The sequence below is a fragment of the Trichogramma pretiosum genome, unplaced genomic scaffold (genome assembly GCF_000599845.2).
Source record: "Trichogramma pretiosum strain Unisexual culture from Peru unplaced genomic scaffold, Tpre_2.0 scaffold8, whole genome shotgun sequence".
NCBI classification, from domain to species: domain Eukaryota; kingdom Metazoa; phylum Arthropoda; class Insecta; order Hymenoptera; family Trichogrammatidae; genus Trichogramma; species Trichogramma pretiosum.
In genome coordinates, this window is record NW_019641699.1 from 2,714,375 (window position 1) to 2,734,811 (window position 20,437).

Below are 20,437 nucleotides of genomic sequence, written 5' to 3' on the forward strand. Positions count from 1 at the left end.
CCCCCCCCCCCCTTGCACAGTGTATGCGATTATTTGCGCGCTTCGCGCGTGTATCCAAATCAAACAAACGCTCGAATTCTCTCTGTCTCTCGTTCATTCACTCAATCGATGTTGTTACGCGGAAAGGCAACGATTCGATTCGCAGTTGCGGACTCTGTCTTTAATCGGATTTCCGCTTGCCACTATTGCCCCCCTTTCCCTCATCCCCCCTTTTTGACCCAATACCGCCACCGTCACTGTTATACTCCCTTGAGTCTTTGAAAGCACAATGCTCGCCTTTAGCCGCGTTTACACTCGTTATATGTATACCGCATTTGCGTACCCTTACGAATTATAAATTGAGTGGGATTACAACTATGTGGTCCAGGTGCGATATTCATTTTAAAGGAAATTTCTTTAGGTGTGTTGGGCATGGGTAGTCAACCCGTAAAAATTGAAAAGATAATCATGAGAATAGAGACAGATTAGAACTTTTGTAATGTTTGATGCTTTTGAATTTAACATTTAAGGATTGATATTTCAAAATTGACTTTGTATTGTAACAAGATTTGTCGCAATCAAAGATGCTGTACTTAGATTATAAGCTTTTTGATTCCGTCAACAAATGGAGTATTTTAAAATAAAATACAATATATAAAGTATAAAAACAAAGCTAATTTAGTAAATTACTCTCTTCATGACATCGTATTGGCATGTCTCATTGTATCATATCGTCAAGTAATCGCTGTTTATTTTATAAAAAAAAGTACTTACATAGAACGGTGAGCTTGGCGTTCGTTCGGATTGGTTTGATCCTGCCGTTGGGTCCGACTTGGCACTGGTACTCGCCATCGTCGCTCAGCGATGCGTTTCTAATATGCAAATTGTAAACGCCCATCGACTGCTCGCCCTCGATCCGCCATCGCGGATGACCTACGATGTCACCATCTGCAGGAGAACATTATTCACGTTAATAATCTTTTCCATTTTATCCTTTTTTTAATAAAGCAGAATAAAGTATAGTTTACTCACTTGCTAGAATGACGTAGGCAAAGCCATCTTTGACCCACTGAACGATGCCGACTCGATGATTGACCTCGCATTGCAGTGTAATTTCTCCTCCTTCTAGTACCGAGCTGTTGCTTGGCCTGACGCGAAACGACTGGGGTAGTGCACCTGTAACATTAATCGTGATTTTTTTCTTTACAAACGTTTCCTTCACTAATTTTTTACAATTACAAGCAGTTAAAGTATCGTTAAATAAAGATTTTGTATGTCGAGGGCCTTTGCACAATACCTCGAGTAATTAACATTCCAAGTGATCATAACCAGTGGGCTTGTCGAATGGAAGCAAAAAAAAGTTGCTACGGGGATAAAGAGGAAAAATTTAATTAGAACGCGTATAGTTTTTTCATCGAATAAGATAACAAGCTTAGTTTGATTATATTTACATTTTTGCGCTTGTGCAGTAGCAAGAGGGGAAGGTATAGCTCTCTACTAGGTATAGCTCTGCAGATCGAGTGTCCTCGTGAAGAAAAAAATCAAATTAAAAATGCAATGCCACTGTCAGGTATTTATATTCGCGTGGACTTTCGCCACGACGTCTCGGTGTATATGTGCGTATATACTTTATCAATATTACCGCTCTCTCGTTTCAAATAAAATTTTATTACATCACAGTTATCCCTCTATTTGCCGATTAATCTTTTTTGCTCCGGTCTGAGCTATGTGTGTGCGAATCATTTTTCTCTCTTTTACCTCACTGTGCAGCCGCGCGCACTCTCTCTCTCTCTCTCTCTCTCTCTCTCTTTCTCTTTGGCTCTCTGGCTAAGGCGCGATCGATCTAATAAACGAAGTAATAGCTGGGCATTAGCTGGGCTAGCTGGTACGGCGTCGGCGGCGATTGCGACCGCACGCAACCGCACGAGGAGAAAAACGAGACTCGATACATCAGACTAACCGAGTCATTGTGTTAAGCTTCCCGAGAGCGAGAGACGAAGTTGAAAAATATTTGCGAATTTCCTCCACGCCACTTGGCCACGGTTTACTTAAGCGCCAGATACACTCGAATAAATCCTCGAGTAATGAAAAATGTTATCCCCTTGAAAAATGTTCAATTTCGATTCAACAGTTCGTTCATAATAATTACATGGTACTCGTTATGAAGAAAACTGCAATGTCTGCGTTTATTGTATAGCGACGGTCTACGTATTATAGGCCCGTGTAAGAGCGAGAAAAGAAAAAATAAGAAAAAATAGAAAATGATATAATAATAAAAGCGCAGGAGCGGAGTATAACACGCCCCGAGGCTGACAACTTCGTAGGCAAATTGTAGAACATGCAACTCGTTGTGATGCTGCTGCTACTGCTATTGCTGCAGCAGCTGATAACGATAAGACGGAGGACTAGCAGCGTTGAAGTTCGTCGCTGCTTTCTCGCGTCGTTATAAGCCGAGCTAGCTCGCTCATATAATACTGCAGTCTGCAGCAAGAGGAGAAACGTCGTGTCGTTGCAGCAGCAACAGTCAAAAACTTTTGTTATATGCTGCGCGCGCTCGCATTGCATAATCTAAGAACGAAAAGGATTTTTTTCTTCCTATCTCACGATATCGTGCGTGCGGATACATCTACGTGTAACGGCCTGTATACTTGTTAAAAAGCAAGACTATTATATATATATATAAAACGGTGAGACGTGTACGCGGCTGTACCTAATGAGAATTTCGGTAATGAGGATCGCGCGCAGTTATGTGTGCAAAACGCATATTGCGCGACGCTCGAGTTTTATATTATTTTGATAATCACATAGGAGCTCGTTAATTTATAAGTTGGTTATTTGCAGAATAAGTGTCTCTGTATTAAATATATGCGCGTGTATCTAGCGCGTGCTCACGTATATGCGCACACGGTGGGCGACTTTCATTAGCTCTGCGCGCTAAAGAAAATGGGACACACGTGGAACGCCAGGTTGAATCGCGGGGATGTGCAGGCGTGTACCGAAATTTTTGTATAGTCATGTGTGCGTAGAATCGAACGTACATGAGACAGAAGGAATGGAAAAGGAGAGCAAAGGAAAATATAATGCTACGTGAATTAAACCATATTAAATGTCGCAGAAGTGGAGCATAAAAGCATCGCAAATTAAGTTGTAATTGTCAGAAAAAAGGAAAAGTTTTTCAATTAAAGACAAAATTGTATGCTCACGATGCGAAAGATATATACTTGTAAAACTGTGCAGAGTTCTTTTAATTAAAATTAAAAATTATCAATAAAACCTGGTTTACCAGAGAACGCTTGATTAATTTTATAGTCTTTTGAACAACTCACGATTAATTCATTATTTAAATAATTTAACTTTTCAATTTTGTATCACTCTGTAGCTTATATTTGGCATGAAGATACCAAAATTCCTACCAAGAATTCAAACTGAAATTTGACTGAGTTACATTTTCAATTTTCAATTTTTATTATTTAAGCTACTTGTCTCGAAACAACAAAAACAATACGTTTGTTTAAAGAGCTCATGTTTTCTTCTAGTTGCAAAAGTTCTGGTACATTATGAGATCCACACTTGAGCGTATGAGTCCAAAATGGAAAGTTCGTCTTCTTATATGAAAATTTTTAACACTATTTGTAAGAAGAAAAAATGAGAAAAATACATATATAGTAATAAAAACCACGGAACTGAGAGGGAAAAAGGTTTACTTCGTTTACGTGGTATAATTGGCCGGTGTATATGTATGCGAAGCTTTTCCTTGGTGCGCTTTTTCCACATTTGCATACGCATGTATAAATGGATGGTGGGCATCAGCAGCGGCGGTGTAGCACCGAGAGAAATATCAACGTGCAGACTGCAAGCAGTAGCGTCGTTAGCGCAAGGAAAAGCCTTTTATTTTACTTGCGGTGTCGTTTCATTTATTCATTTGTCAAATGTTTGAATGCATTAAAAACCATGTACGGAATATGACAATGGCTAAATCTCGTTTATTATTATGTAAGAAGCTTACGGGTTTATACGCCATTTTTTTAAATGCCTGGACGAGCTTGATTGCGACAACGATGGTGTTTGAGAAACGCATTAAATAGTCAAATAGGATATATAAACTTTGTACGTGGCTCAAAAATGGCTGTCAGAAAAAGTATTCCATCATTTTATGGTTAATCAAAGAGAAATTCGACACTGTTTGTAACATAATTTCCAAACCCCGACTTATATTAAAAATTTAAAGGTTCATTGAGCGGTAGTCCTTTGAATGAACTTATTTTAGCCAATGGTTCACCGTGACGATAAACCAAATATGACAGTAGTTTAATTTTAAAAACCATTAACAAGTTTGCAGTAGAGTGTAATATTTCAAACTTAAATTACTGATAGTGACGAATGAATAAGTGACGAGAGCAAATTGAATCTTTATAAGATACTTAAAAGTATTGGAGAAATTATCTCGAACGTTAACTTTGAAATACTTAACGCACACTTTAGTACAACATAAACCAATTATCGGCTCAGTTTTTTTTATTTTGAAATAACTCAATTAATCTTCTTAATTTCATTCTACATTAAAAATTTTAAATAGACATTAAAAAAAGTTGACAATTTTAAATATTTTAGATCATCGGTATGCCATCTTTAGAGCCACTAAAATGAATAATGTCTTGTAAGAATTCAACTCTTAGGCTTGCAGCAAGAACAGTTTACGAATCAAAAATTTGTCTTTGTGCAACAATTAAATTTTAAATAAAATTCAAACTATTAGATGTAAATACTTGATTATAAAATATGTTTTCATATATTAAATTAAATTTTAATGAGATGTAATTTATACACAGCTGTAGATATTCCGTGCTAGTTTTGAAGCACAGAAATAAAAAAAGAGATTCCTACAAAACCATAAACTTTTTCCTTTTCAAATGTTAACAATAAAAAAATCCTTTCAAATATCGATTGGAATCTTAAATCGCTCTCAGCGACTAGAAACTAAAATATTGCGGGGCATTTTTGTGAAACTTTACCACGAGAAAAATTCTGATTGAAAGCTAGAAAAGCTGAAATAAAACGGCAAAATTATTCGAACGAATCGACCAGTATTCAAGTTAGTAAATGGTTGAAGAAAAAAAGGGCATGTAATTATACGCTATAATCAGCGGTACGGAAAAAATGAACTTTCAATTATCACTTTTTTTCTCTTCATCTTTAATAGTTAACTTCGCGAGTTGAGTGAATGGAAAAAAAGTATTATAAAAAGGATACGAAAAAGAGAAGAAGGGGGAAAAAGAAAAAGAAAGTTCAGAGATGTCCAAGTCGAATACGAACGGGAAACTTTATTAGATCTCTAGGGATGGTAGAAGACAAAAGTAAGGCTTGGGTGACTGCATTCACAGGAAAAAAGGAATTATATTCGGCAAAGAGAGTGGTAAGGAGGGACGGTAGGTGGAAGGAGCGGTTAAATGAGGAAAGGACCGAGGGCAGTTTTAATTACAAGCCTCGCGCTCAAACGCATCGTGACATCGTAATAATGATGTAAAAAATGCGCGCCAACGACACAGAGCTCGTGCTCGAATGTTGGTCAAGTGCCCCGACAAAATATTCATAGGTGAAAGCTACTTTGGCCCCCTTCATGCATGTTGTGTGCATGCAGCGCATCACAAGCGTCGTCTGCGTCGGTTTCATGTCTACAGCGCGACGTCTACGATGATAACGATGAGCTAGTTATTTTGCTCTAACAGAGGATTTAAGCCGACACATACACACGTGTGCAAGCGACGGCAGCCTCTCATAAGTTGTTTCGAAGATGAGCCACTACAATATAGGCCCGCGCGCGGGCGCGCGTATACACCCCTTCAATTAACAAACGAAAATGACGAGGCCTGTGCGCGAACAACGCAAATGTGGAACGAGCTTTTTTGTCGTTAAATTGCTCGACAATTTTAGAAGCGCAGCCCGGTAAATGTTGCCGAGCCTCATCAACGAAGAATAATAAATTTTTTTGGTAACGACTGACAGTTTAATCGCAAACTCTAATTATTCTGAAGCTCCCGGCACCGAGTTACAAATAATAACGAAAGAACTAGATTACGAGAGTAGGAGGTTAACAAAAAAAGCCCTATAAAATATGAGAAACCGATGGAATTGTATCTAGAGCATATCTTACCATTCATTCAGTCGTAAAACAGTCAAGCCATCGACTGCCAGCTAAATTGCTTCAGACGCGTAAAAGCTGCACTTGGAGCACACTCCTTTCAAATTATTTTTCCCTACTACTCTCGCTTCACTCTTCCTTTCGTGTTTTACTGTTTTGTCTGGAATTTTATCTGATAAGCGCTACTACTGCTCTTTTTATAATTCAAGTTTGGCGCCTTAAAAGGGCCGACGTAACGTAATAAAACATACGCGCGCGTAGTACAGTGCGCACTCGATAGTGCAACTGGAAAAGCAGGAAGAGAAAAAAACATGATATACTACTGTCTGACTGCACTACTGGCTAAGGTCTAGGAGAGGGCACTTAAAAGCTACTTAGAAACTCGCAAAGAAAACCTCGGTAGTCTTAACGAAGACTCTCCTTCGAAATGCACGATCGTTATTCTAAAAGTGTATTCAAAAGGGCTCCCACCCTTCTCTTTCAAGATGACTCTAAGAGAAGAGAGAAAGAGAGAGAGAGAGAGAGAGAAAGAGAGAGAGAAAAAGCTTGAAAGCAATACCTTCGAATGACTAAAAACTCAGCTGAATTTCAATCTAAGGCTTTTCTCCTCTCATAACTTGCAATTATGAAGAAGAAAAATTTTCCGCGCTAGAATTTCACTAAGCTTATTATGAAGGGATTTTTTCTTATTTGTCCTTTGAATCAAAGATATTTATGATATTCCGCAAAGTATTCATCTATTCTAGAATTTGTTCAAAGTTGACAAGAAGAAGCAAGCGACGTAAATACCATCATAAATTTCAAACTCAATAAACTTTCCCTTGACAGTTGGCAAAACACAACCCTTCGCTCGTCGCAGTCTTCAGAAAATATCTTACTTAACGCAACTATCTCGCCCTTCGCTTCTGATTAATTAAGGAGGTGGAACGGGGGAATCCTTCATTCCAGCGAGGCTGCTGCAAGCGAGTGGGTGTTATAAAACTATTGGGTGTGTATAGGCTCACAACCAAGGCTATAAAGAGACGAAGCATCGATTTAGCTGTAAAGTTTTTTTTTGTATTACTCCTCGTTATTTTGTCAACGTTCGCGAGACCACCTTCTATTTTCAAGCGCGCTTGTACGACATGAAGCAATAATGGGATTATTGAGTGTACGGATTATGAACGAGCTGTAATTAAGGGAGGCGACGCGTTATAATACAGCTCGCGAAAGTTTATAATTAAATTTTACCAACTAAATAAATGTTAGGCTTGTCTTTTGAAGCTCATTGGTATGAGTTAATCGCTCGAAAGAGCCTCAGTCGATAACGTGGCAGTGGTTTTTTTTCGAAAAAAATTACTAATCGCTTCTTTACAATGATTACTTTTAATCAAAAAGGGATAAGGTGAGTGCACGCGCGAAAAATGAAAAAAAAAAAAGATAATTCTCATTGCATATACGGAGCTTATGAAACCAATGCAGCAAAGAGAGTATGAAAATGTCGGAGCGTGTACGCGCGGCACAAGATGTATATTTTCGAGTGCGATGCCCGCGAAAGGGAAGATTTGTCATTAATAATGCATTCTCTTAATTAGCATAATTACGAGTAATTTGAAGAGGAAACAAAGACTTAACGCGCGAGCGCACCTTTGCGTGGGAGAAATATACTGCTTCGAGGTGTATAATACCTGCAGCTGCGTCACTTTAAGGCGTATATTCGCTGCGTAATCTTTCATAATTTTTCACGCTCTTCTTTCCGTTCTCGATTCTTAATATTTTTATTTGATAATTGTAATTTCATGCACCTACGGACTAAAATCTCTCCCTCTGCGCTTGAATGCGAATTTGGCAAGCTCTGTTTTCTATTACAAGGCACGGATTAATCTGCGATATCGTACCTATGAATCATTGACTTAATGGTGATGTACATAATTTCCGCTCATCTAATTACAAGATAAATATAAAGTTTTACCAATCACTAGATTGATGACTTACTTATTTATTTTTTGTACGCATGCGAGTTTTATAGTGGTCAAATTCATTTTTCAAGATACATTCAAAAGAGAAAAAAAGAAAAATGCGTTGTACGAAGAGATGAGAAAAATTTGTCCGAATGAATAATTCAAATTTTTCCCCCGTCAATATGAAATATTTCCTCCTCCTCTTCCACCTCCTCTCTTTTTTGTTACCTTCTCTGGTAGCATAGATACGGACATAATCCCAAATATTCCAAGAGGAAATCCTGCGCTAACTTGGCGCGTGAAATAACCGAGCTGCGAACAGCAGCAGCAGCAGCAACGGGCAACCTCGTGTGCGGCACGGTAAATCTCTTTGCGTTATATACGTGTATGTATTCACGATTGTCACGAGCAGACCATGGCGAAAGCGTCGCGCTTTGAAAAGCGCCGCTCGCTGCTATTGCAGTTTATATTATATTATATGGCTCTCTGACCAGCCCTTTTTGGCTCGTGCAATAGGAAAGGAATGTCGGACTTGCGGGGCTCCGAGCCGTCTTGTACCTACATATCCCCTTGGCCTCGTGTGCTCGTATTATGCCCCTTACACGCAGCCTTTTTTTTTGACCAGTCGCTTATAAAACATCTCTAAAAGCTCGCGAGTCTCGGCGTTATATACGGTTACATCGTTAACGCTGTAGTGTGCGCACAACGACGGTAAGGGGTGTATTACGATGTTTTAATTAAAATGCAGCACACTATTGCCATCTTCGTCATTGCTGCTGCTGCTGTTGCTGTAGCAGCATAAGGATAATGATATCTCGTGTATGGTGTCTACCGTCGAGTACTGCTTACAGAGAGGAAGCTCGTTTTCTTGAACAAGAATGATGCAGTTTTTTGAATTTTTTAATTGCTCTAATATTTTGTGTGCTAAAAAATAAAGGAACACGGCACGGCGTTCCAGTTATATCATTTATATTATGCGAGTGTGCACATATGGACTCGACTTCAAAGAAAAAAAAAGATTCACTGTAATTAAACTTTTTTCGTCAGACGCGCGCATCTTTTTTTTTTATCCGCTTTTTTCGTGACCTGCCAACTTTTATACGTCATTATACTTCAGTCTAACGCGAAAGTAATTTAAGAAACCATCGAATGAAAGCGTAACGTGAAAAATTGCATATAAATTCGTTCTGTGATTGAATGTCACACTCGCGTATGCGCAACCTCAAAAACAATTTTTCGACATGATGTACGTCTGTCACTCGAGGCGTTCAGAATTAAAATGATCAGGAGAAAAATTCCCCGTGTTATACACAGGAGCAAATATATATGTCACTGGTAAGAGAAAATACTTTAGTTTTTCCACTTGATCGACCGCTGCTCTCGAGATATCCGGGGTAAAACTTGCATACTGTTTGGTTTGCAGCAAAGGAAAATAGAGTAGAGGGTTACCGGGTATCTATACACCTTTAACTGAGAGAAATACAGTCGAATAGATCTCGGTCTCTCTCTTTCTCTCTCTTCTCTTCTCTTTGAAATCGGATAAAGCCCGGCATCCACCTGGTCCTTGACAAGAGTCAGCGGCGGAATATAGCTTCTGTAACTTCGACAGTTCCATAATCTATCTTTTTTTCTGCAATGCTCTTTTACTTCTTCTACTTTTGCTCAAAATATATATCTAGTTCCGTTGTACGACTATCTTGTTCCCCTTTTTTTTTTCATTTTATTTAAACAATGTAGAAAAAATCTCTTTGTTGCACAAGAAAAGAGCTGCAATAACAAAATTATTAAATTTTCCTCATTTTTTTTCGTTCCGGATCCCAGTGCTTAAAATAATTTTCGTAACGTCACGTTTTCGTTCAATAGAGTTCGTGCTCGTTTTTTCTTCAATTATTTCTCTTCAGCTTTGGATAATCATTAGGAAATAAAATGGGAGGCAAAAATCGATTATAAGAAGTCAGGAAAATCTATTGCCACGTATTTACAGAACAAAAACTATAGATATATAACGCATAGAATTGTATTACTGGCAGAACAGAGAAAGGACTTGGTACGGACGCGTTTATTGACGTTAACCGTCGCCGTCATAGTCGTCGTCGTCGTCGGGAGTCGTTATTGCAGCACTGCAATGAGAGACAAGTTTTGCCTTTGTCGTCGTCTTTTATTCGTAGCGCGACCAGAACAAGAAGAGGAGGAAGAAAATGACAGAAGAAGAGGAAGAACTAGAAGAACAAGTACAAGAGACAGTAGGGTAAGCGGCAACTTTTCGTCGCAACATATAGCTTACACTCATATATAGGGCATTCCTAAGAAGGCAAGAGGGCGTGAAAAGACATTTGGCGAGAAACTAGATGTAGAAGCTCGTAACGTGCTTTGCAGGACGCGCATAAGGTGAAAGCAACACATTTCATCTCTTCATACACCGTGCCATATTAGCCGCGAGGAAGTACTAACTATAAAAAAGTATGAAAAAGTCCGAGCAAGAGGGGAAAAAATGCATAATCGAAAATATTAGGGAAAAAGCCGGGTAGTTTTTTCGACCCCGACCGGCTCTTGACTCGCACATATGAGCTCTCGCGCGTGCTTAGACGATAGAGCAAACAAAATTTCGCGTTAAACTCGTATAGCTCTGGCATCGCTCTCTTACTACGTATGAGCTATTCTCATTTGAAATGCCAAGTGAGGGAGAGAAAGAGAGAAATTGACAGACAGGCAAAAGAGACTCTTGATGTAGTATTGTACCGTACTTTTATCATTATCCCCTTCAATTGTTTTGAGATATGTATTCCGTACGCGTACAAAGATGAATTTTCAACTTGTTCGAGTGGAGTAAGAAAGAAAGAGATAGTTTCATTTTGTGCAGCATGGAGCCGTAACGTGTTATTACGATATATTATCGTTAAAATATCATCATTCACGGGGCGCATTGGTAATCGACTTATTCACTACACATAAATCCAGGATTTATTTAATTAAAAGTGTGGCGTCTTTCTGCGACAACTCATGCGACGATATATCTATACTTTTGATGTTCACGGATCGGAAGTAAACTTGCGAGTATATACGTAACCGCCTTTTAGGAAAATTGTTCTTCATCCTGGCCGGCTACTGCGCGCACCCTGTTATCCTAATTACCAAACCTCACATTTCACGTAAGTTTCATTTACATATACAGGACGGGCACTCGTATACATGAGGTAATCGCCAACTCATTTCTCTCCCGTTCCCATGATTTTTATTTTTTTACCCCCCCGCCCCCTTCCAATCCTAGAGATAGAGAGGAGTAGCAGTCGTACACAGTCCAGCGCGTAGACCGCATCAAAGTCCATCGAAACTTGGATCAGCCATGTAGCTCAACATGGTAAAAGCACACTCAACAGACAGAAAAGAGAGAGAGAGAGAGAGAGAGAGAGAGAGAGAGAGAGAGAGCGACCGTTGAACTACCCTCGAGAATATACATTTAAAAAACTCACCTATTCGAGCATTCTTTACGCGAGCTTTAAAGCTTGCAAAATTTGATTAACTTGTAGAGAGTTGCGTTAGGTGATTACCTCTCACGAACGCGCCCGTGTATATTTCTTAGCACAATGGAATTTAATCATCAGGCGCAGTGGTAGTACGTCTCGCAGCATGGTCCGAAAGGCTTGGCTTGGCACGAGCGGGCCAAGCGCTCGTACGCGTGAATAGTGGCCAATGAATTATGAGGGTGTCCTTGAGCAATCCATCGTAAAGCACTTAACCCATTTTGGAGAACACATAGAGTAGCCACTATAAACTCGCTGATGTATATATTGCATATACACCGAGATTTGTAACGGGCGCGCATTGCCGGTTGAGCACCTGTTCCTAGTCTCCGGCTATACCCAAGTCTTGCCTTTGAATGAGCACAGTATCGAGCGGTAAAATTACGTTTTACGGTCTTATTGCTTACTACGCCAGTATTTAATCGCTTTAATTTTAGAATCCTGAAAAATTGCGTTTTACAGCTCAACCCTTTTTAAAACTCTGAGCTATACGGATGAGTTAACAGACTAATGCAATTTTTCATTTTTCGCTTCAATGGGATCATTTCTCAAGCACACTATGAAGAGTCTTTGTACTCTCGATGGCAATGATACACGGAATTATTGTAACTAGTTGCAGACGAGGAAAAGAGATTAAATGATTTAAACTTCTGTGCGCACAGTTACACAAGCTCACAAAAGCAGGGGCGGAATATCTTTTCGTCTTAAGGCTCGTCAGTGTGACCCAGAGAGAAATAGACACACGCGCACACACACAGACGTAGTGGAGAACAAGACAGTTTTGAAAGCATCTAAACGACAATTAGAAGGTGGAAGGGATAAACTTTGTTCTCCCTCTCTCTAGCTCAGTCGAAATAGCGTTAAAACTTAATAGAAGATTAAGTCTTTAGGCTGGCGCACACATATACACATACAGATGAGGTATTTCAATATAATGACTTTGACGAAAGTTTAGCGATTAGTTTAACTATTCTCCGAAAGACAATCAAAATCCTACTGCCACTGTAGCGAGACATCCTGGAGATGAAAGCAACCTTTCAGAGGTACGGAGTTAGATGAAAATTTAACTTCGTTGAGAAATTATTAGAAACGAAAAAGATCAGCTATCCTTGCTACAATGGATGTAGACATTCAAGCTGAGAAAATTTGTCGAAAAGATTCGTATAAAATATAACAAAGTCCTTAAAATCGATTAACCAAAAATATTTCTTAGGGAAGGGAGCATTCTAGAGACTTTCTGTGAACGTGAACACATTTCTCTCTCGTTGTACGTGTCTTGCATATTGCATGTATTTAGGCAGCGGCGACGGCGACGAAGACGACGAAGTCTGACGCAACGTTGAGCGCCACCACTCGAGGTACCACGAGCCGGGCTAATTAACGAGGCAGGGAAATCATTCCGAAATCTTATGGACTAACAAAATGAACAAACAACTCTAAGATAAAAGAAAGAGATGAAAGAAAAGCTGATTAGAAAACAACCCACAAAAAAGACAGTGGCAGTCGAAAGAGAACACACACTGGGTTCGATAATTAGCGTACTGAGCACTTCCTAAGTAGTTGGAATCATTAGTTCGTTGAATTTAAAAGAGCTTAAGCCCCGCCAACGTAATGTATTCTTTGGCAATCCCAGAGGATGGATTCACCTCTCGAGTAGAGCTCGTTAACACTCGCTATGATGCTTGTACCGCACCGCCCCGGCAGTCCTCCTCTCTTTCTCTCTCGCCTTTGCACTGCTACCGCTGAAAACTCCGACTGCACGAACTCGCATTGAACTATTATGCCTCGTGCCTTAATCTCTTCTTCTCTCGGCTTCTTCGGCGGCGCGCGGCATTCTTTCTCGCTTCGTTTCGTTATCGTAGTAGCAGCCCCCCGACGCCGAGAGAGAGATTTTGCGGTCGAACGATATTTCCACGTCTCTCTCTCTCTCCCGATCTCGGCTAGATTTTCGTCAACTGCGATTTAAAGGCAAGTGCCACTTTCTATTTAATTCGGATTTTATGGTCCTGATCCGTCATTGAGAGAGATGAACGATGAACTTCTCCAGCGCAGCGAACCTCGTCGGCAGCCGAGAGTGGAAATAGAAGCTATAATCGTTATCCTAGTCGCTTCGAGGAAAGTGTCAACTTGAATTTCAAACGAGTGAGAATATATACTCTTGCTATATTGGCTATCTAAACCTGCAAGAAAGAAGGTTCTTCCTCTTTCCCCGACGGTTATCTCATGCTAAACCGTCGCGTCGGCGGCGACGCTGCGCTCGGCTATTGTCCGACTAAGCGCCTAGTACTTCCACTGACTCGAGTTTTCGTTCTCTTCTCATTCTTTATTTTTCTTTGCGCGCGGTATTCAAAATTTACATATATTTTTTGATTCTCCGTAAGCGATTGGGTTGAATTACCCGCTCTTTCGCGAGTGAAACCTTGGCGCGCGATATATATACGCGAACAAAGCTGCAACTGCGAGTACATTATACTCCAAAGTATTTAAAACTTTTAACAATAATAAGTTGAGTAAAGGTGAGGTATACACGGGGAAAGGCAAAGAAGACGAAAGTTTCATTAAAGTAAGCACCAACACAAGACCAGCTGGAGGCAATCTAATGGCCAAGCAGAGCCGCCACCGCCGCCGCCGTCGGTGTGTGCGCTCGCGTCTGGGCGATACACACAAAAGAGAGCTAGAGAACGAGAGCGAACATCCTTTTTATTTCTTTAGACGTTAACGAGCACGAGTCCGCGAGATGATAATTTATCGACGACGTCGGGAGTTTCTTCCGACTCGAGAGAAAAGTTAGCCCAGAGAGTCGCGAAATTCCTCGCAAAACTTACCGCACATGTAAGTTCATGCTCTCCCGAGGGACATACTACTACTGCTGCTGCTGCTGCTGTTGCTACTGCTGTAGTTTTCCTCTGTCGAGCAGCTAGGTCTATTATTTTGCCAAGATTCGCTAGTATCGTAGCTCGTCTTTCGGACCTCTTTAAATAGCTACACAATTACTTACTCGGGAAAAAACCGGACGACCATCGAGCTGGTCGGAATATCATTCTACTTCTTTTTTCGTGATTTAAGTGGTAAAATGTAAGGATTGTCCAGCGAAAAAAGGGAGACGAGAGAGAAGGTCTTAATACTTTTAGCCGATTTGACCTAAAATGAATGATAGAAAGAAAAGTTGAAACTACTTGTTATAAAACTCGCGGTCGTCACGAAAATACTCAACTAAGTAAAGGGAGCAAAGAAGGAAAAAAATAACAAGCGAACCGCGTGAAAAATCTCAGCTTTGAAAAAAAGCCAAAGGAAGTTTGTTCGTGAACCTTGAATTCACCTCATCGTCGACAAACTAATTTATTCTTTCACCTTTCATCGATAATCGAAGCAGTAGCAGCAACGTACTCTTTTTTTTAACGTAGTGCGCGCCCAGAAAAGAGCAAAGTACTGGCTGAAAGATCATGAAAGAAACCACGGAAATGAGTTTTAAAGTTTTTTCCTTTCTACACCCCTGCGCGCGCTACACTCCTCTCCTTTTTACGCATCTTTCTCTCCGGCTGATGCTGTTCTCCATCTCCTTTACTTCATTACTTTTTCAGAGCTTAGCTTTTTTACGAAAGTTCTTGCGCATACGCGCGGCAAGGATTCTGTATCTATCGCTAGACCTTTCTCTAAGGAACACATCTTTATCCTACATCATCATCATGATTTTTTTACTCCAGTAATTATTTTACATTAAAAAAGTACGCGGCAAACGTCTTTATAAAAAAATGTTTTTTTTAAGCCCTTGCCATTTTTTCCCGTCTTAATATTAGAACTTTGAACGTAGTATACATTTTTGTTGCCTTTAGCCTTTATTATTATTATTATTATTATTATTATTATTATTATTTAATCGCTCAAAGCTTTCTGTAGAATAAAACAATAAGATTTAATTAAAGCTGTTATCGCGTTACCTTCTATATACCATATATATAATCACTCATATACTGATTCTTTTGTTACAGGTTTTTCTTATCTAAATACTGCAAAACTTGAAAGAAAAACACGTAATATTCATTCGACTTGTCGCTCCATAATATAAATACTTTGATATCAAAGAACGCACATATCATTAAAAAGTACTTCAGTGACTTTTTATTTACGCCTGTCGTCGCTTCGTGCGTGACAGCTATATAACATCCTACTGTGTTATATATTTACCTTTAATTTTCTTTTGCGCGCAGAGCGAGTTAATAACGCACATATTATATTGCGAGTGTAAAGAAAAGGATCTTCGAAGACTTTTCGTCCATTGAAGGGGGACGTCGCGTTCGCGTCTTTGCTGAGCACAGCACAATGTATTATACGCTTGAGAGGAGCCAGATGCGCGAAGAATAGAGTCTTAAAAGGACAAAAAATTGCAGGTTGAGCGAAAAAGATAATGTACTGGGTGGGAATTTTAATTTGCGAGATGCACGACGTACTGTGATTTCATTATGTTCAAAGTAAGGAAAAATGATAATTGTTACATATTTGACTGTGACTGCTTGGAAAGTGTTTGCGTGATGCGTATGTGAGTAATACTTACGAGAGACGACATTGGACGAATCCGAGTGTGGGAAACTTGACATACCTGAAACAGAAAACGAAATTACGTTAAATATATTTTTATATTTCAATTTTAAAGCTTTGCTCAATTATGCTAAAACTTATAGTCTACCCTAGAACAGCCCTTCATTTCAAAAGACGATCGAAAAGTCAACTGGAGCGTTGAAAACTTTAGCGCTTTTTTTCTCATTCGTTTATTCCTACAGCTCTAAAATATAAGGTGCAAAAGATATGAGAAAAGACGTAGGAAAAGGGAAAGAGAGAGAAGTGAAGCAAAGAACAACAAAAGAGAGCTGTGCTGCAGCGCAACGGCGGCTGCTGCTGCGACAGTAGTGGAGAGAAAGACAAACTTTTTTAAAATCAGTTTTGCACACGGTAGACGCGCACTGATTTGGTCAAACTTCCTTGCTCTTTTATGAACGTATAGGTATAGAAAGACGTAAGGAAAACAGTGTACTTGGTTGTTTGAATTTTTGCAAATATACATACATCCACTTGCACAAGGCCCGTTTTTTTTACGAGCTCGGCAAAGAGGAAAAAATTCAACGCTTATTTTTTCGGATTAAGCGCGCGTTTTTGACGAAGGACTTGGAGGTGAAGAAAAAATGTGATTGAACTTTTGCAGCGAATTGAAAAGTTTGACTTGGCATTTGTTGCAAATGTGTTTCTACCGTTGCTGCTACTGTGTATTGTTTTTACCGAGTCGAAGAACTTTTGGACTTTTTTCTCCGTGAACTTTTCATAATTAATATCAAAATGAGAATCATCGAGTTACGTAACTTTTCTCGTATAGCTATGGAAAAAAATTGCGCAATCAAGAACACGTCCTTTTTTGCAGCTCTTCAGCTGATGCAATTTCGATTGAGGCGTGCAAATTGAAACGCACACGAGCATTTAAAAGTCCAGTGATTAGCCAACGAGGTGTAAAAACGTACAAACTAAAAGATAGTTATCTGAGCAGTCGGCGCGCGCAAACACATTATTGCACCGGCGCCGCCGACCGACCCCCCTCGTGACTGGGAGATAAAAATCGCGGTTTAGTTAAATCGCACGTTTCGGCTCGGCGCAGTTGCAGGAGGCGCGCCGCAAAAGAAGAGCCTAGCACTTTTATGCCTGTTAACTGCCCAGTATAGCGCGACAGTACGCTGCTCGCGTGCTAGGCAGTAGAAGCGGCAATCACCTAACCGTGACCGGTAAAAGTAAAAAAAACAACAAGAATCCATCGTTTGGCTATGATCTACGGTAATAAAAAAAAATCAGTACATCGAGGTGTAACCGTTGATTGGAGGTGTACGAAGCTCGACAAGGAGAAATTAAACGTCCCGTTGCTTGCGATATGTAAATTATAACCCCCTGATGGTCGATGCATGAGCTAACAGCGGAAGTAGCACATTAAAGATCGATGAAATAAAAAAGAACGAGAGAAAATTAAAATCCGCACGCACGCACGCACGGCACCGTACAACAACACAAAGTCTGATCGTAAGAGTTTGCGTGATAAAAGCACAAAGTACTACTACGATACAATATACTGCTGCTGTTACTGCTGTCTCTAATCGCGTGTCTGTGGGTGTACGTGAGGTTAAATGCAACATACATACGCCCATCGAGGGGGGCTGTGGGAGGCAGGGAGGAAAGGGAAGGGAAGAAAAGCAAAGCTTTAAATTAGCAAGGCGAAATCGCAGATGCAGCGAGTGCCGTGGTTTTGCGATAATTTCATGGGGCGGTAACCGCGAGCAAATCATTTACCACTAGGCACACATAAAAGCCTATTACAGATGCAGCTCGTTTTCGTATTCATATAAGCTGATTATTTCAGCGCCGCTGCTCGATTGCATGCTTATAATTTATTGGATAGCAGAAAAGATGAAAGAGGGGGCGAGAGAGTAAATTTTGTACGCGAGGATGTGCGATCCCCCGACATATGTTATCTTCGCTGCTGTTTGACATTTTCCATAAGCAGAAACGTCTGGTATTAATAAAATTAATATCACATATTGGCAGGAATTAATTTATTTTCCATGTTATTACGACGTGAATTCGCGCGTATTAGTCGAGAATCGTATTTCCAGGCCACGCGATGCTGCTCTGCAAGCGAATTCACATACGTTTAAGTTACACGAAACGTTGTAAATAGAAATTTTTTTTATTATTCACGCCGTAGCAGCGAATTGGCAGTTTTCTTTGCAAAATACAACAATATCACACGAGCGAACGTGTGCACAGGAGCGAACAACAGTCGCCGTATGTAAGTTTTTTCTGCGCGCGGCATATTGAGCGCATAAATACAAGCTCGCGCGAAATCGAGATCCCTTTTTGTACACACGTTTACACACACGCACATAGGACTACATACGCGATGTATATAAATATAGAGAGAAAGAGAGCGACCGGGTCAAAACGTGTATATTTTTGCCCTGGCAACTCTACGTAGAGATGGAGGCCATGAATTGCATCGTCGTCTCTCACTGTGTTTGTTATTGTGCTGATGTACACGGGAGCGCGAGCAACTTGGATTTATGCTTTTTTTTTGCCTCGTTGTTTACCATGTGCGAGTTGGAAATTTCGGAGAATTTAATTTTTTGCAATAGCTGCGACGTATAGATAAATTGGAAATAAAGTACCGAACTTTGTATTTTATTATTTACCCTTTCAATGAGGAATTTTAAAGAGTTAACTCAGTGCATTACAACTTTTCTAGCGTCTACCCTCTTTCCTCTAAAACTGTTCTTCGTGCTATCTTTGCGCGAAACTTTTGCACTGTGAATAAGACAATTTCGAAATAAACATGACTCGCTGCAAAAGTCACTTTGTATATATAACTGTAGCATTAATCGCTCCGTCGTTAAAATATCTTTGCTTGCTCGAGTCAAACTTGTCTCACTCACGAAAACTGGCGAGAAAGAAGAAGTCAAAAAGCATCTGGTGCGTATCCTGGCATTTTCAAAGAAACGTCTGGAAAAATAAGTAATAGGTGAAGAGCGAGTGCGAATCGATGCGTGCCCTCGCGCGCGCCTTGAAATCGCAATAAAGTATCAAGTGAAAGTGTTGCTTTATCTGACGGGAAATTACGGCAGATAGAAAGAGAGAAAAGTCCGTACATGCTACTGCTAAAGGTGTAACTTTTGACTTTTTTTTGCTTCGTGCCGTCTATGTCTCTTGCAAGAGGGGTCGTTGCGGCGCGTCGCGTGATTGGTTCACCCCCAATGTGCGAAAGAAATCTCACAAAGTCCTTTTTTTGTCGCTCTTAAACAGTTCGTGCGTATGTGTTCTGAACGAACATATTTTCTTGCAGCAATTTTCCGGGTTAAAGCAGCAAAAAAAACCTTGAATACATAGAGGAGCAAGGAAGATAGTTTGATTTATCTTGCTGTCCCGGGCTTCTTTTTTTCATATTACTGCCTCGCAGTGCAACGCGCTCTTGAGAGATACGAGGATTCGAGTTCTTTTTTATTTCATGGAGTATATACGCAGGGAAAAGGGATAAACGTTCATCTAAGAGCGGATCAATGTCACGCGTATACGTTTGGACAGTTTTGTGAAAAATTGAGTCCATTTAACTTCCGATAAAGATCGTATATATAGTCATTTCTCTCTATCCCTCCTCCCTCGTGGATCATCTCTTTTTCTCTCTCTTACTCTCGTGGACGTATAAAAAAGAAAAGCTAAAAAAGCAACGAGTCAAAATAATCGTAAAGAACATTCGTTTCTGTCTTCTTGCCCCCCCGCCCCCCTCCCCCGGATATAAATCATAGTTTTGCACTATATGCATCAATCACTCAACGCTGCTGCTATTGCTACTGCTGCACAACTAGCGGAACATATCCGATATATAAACTCGATAGAAAATAGCACGGCAATCGCAAGCCCAAGCAATGCAAATCAACGTTAAATTCAAGCCTACATCCACCTGTCATATAAAGGAGAAGGTCTGTACACACATGCAATAAAGTACAGTCATTGAGTATTCACAAACGTTGCTCTTGTTTTTTCCCTCCACGTACTGATGCACACACATTGCTGCTGCGTCTCGTACGCGTTTCTCGTGTACACGAACAGAGAGTAGTATGCGCGTGCCATGTATGTGAGTATACATGTTGAGGGAATACACCCAGGAAACATCGCTTCATCGATGCTGGTCAACCGCATATACTCCTGCTATGCTTACGCGTAGTAGGAGACATACACTCACGTCGAATAGTTACGGTAAACCGTCGTGGATCGTGTGCAGCGTAGACTTATTTATTAAACTCGCACACATACGGCACGTAAGCTCGGAAATATGA

The 20,437-nt window shown here is 40.2% G+C and overlaps 1 protein-coding gene across 7 annotated transcripts in view; it reads right to left on the minus strand.

Moving 5' to 3' along the window:
- Positions 1-20,437, minus strand: part of LOC106653041 (nephrin-like) — an 81,668-nt gene that overhangs the window by 52,640 nt on the left and 8,591 nt on the right. For all 7 annotated transcript variants that reach the window (XM_023462513.1, XM_023462514.1, XM_023462515.1 and 4 more), the window contains exons 2-4: positions 16,132-16,176; positions 1,012-1,155; positions 754-927 (exon numbers count right to left, since the gene is read on the minus strand). In XM_023462513.1, the coding sequence (XP_023318281.1) occupies positions 754-927; positions 1,012-1,155; positions 16,132-16,176 (363 nt within the window). The remainder of the gene's footprint in view (positions 1-753; positions 928-1,011; positions 1,156-16,131; positions 16,177-20,437) is intronic.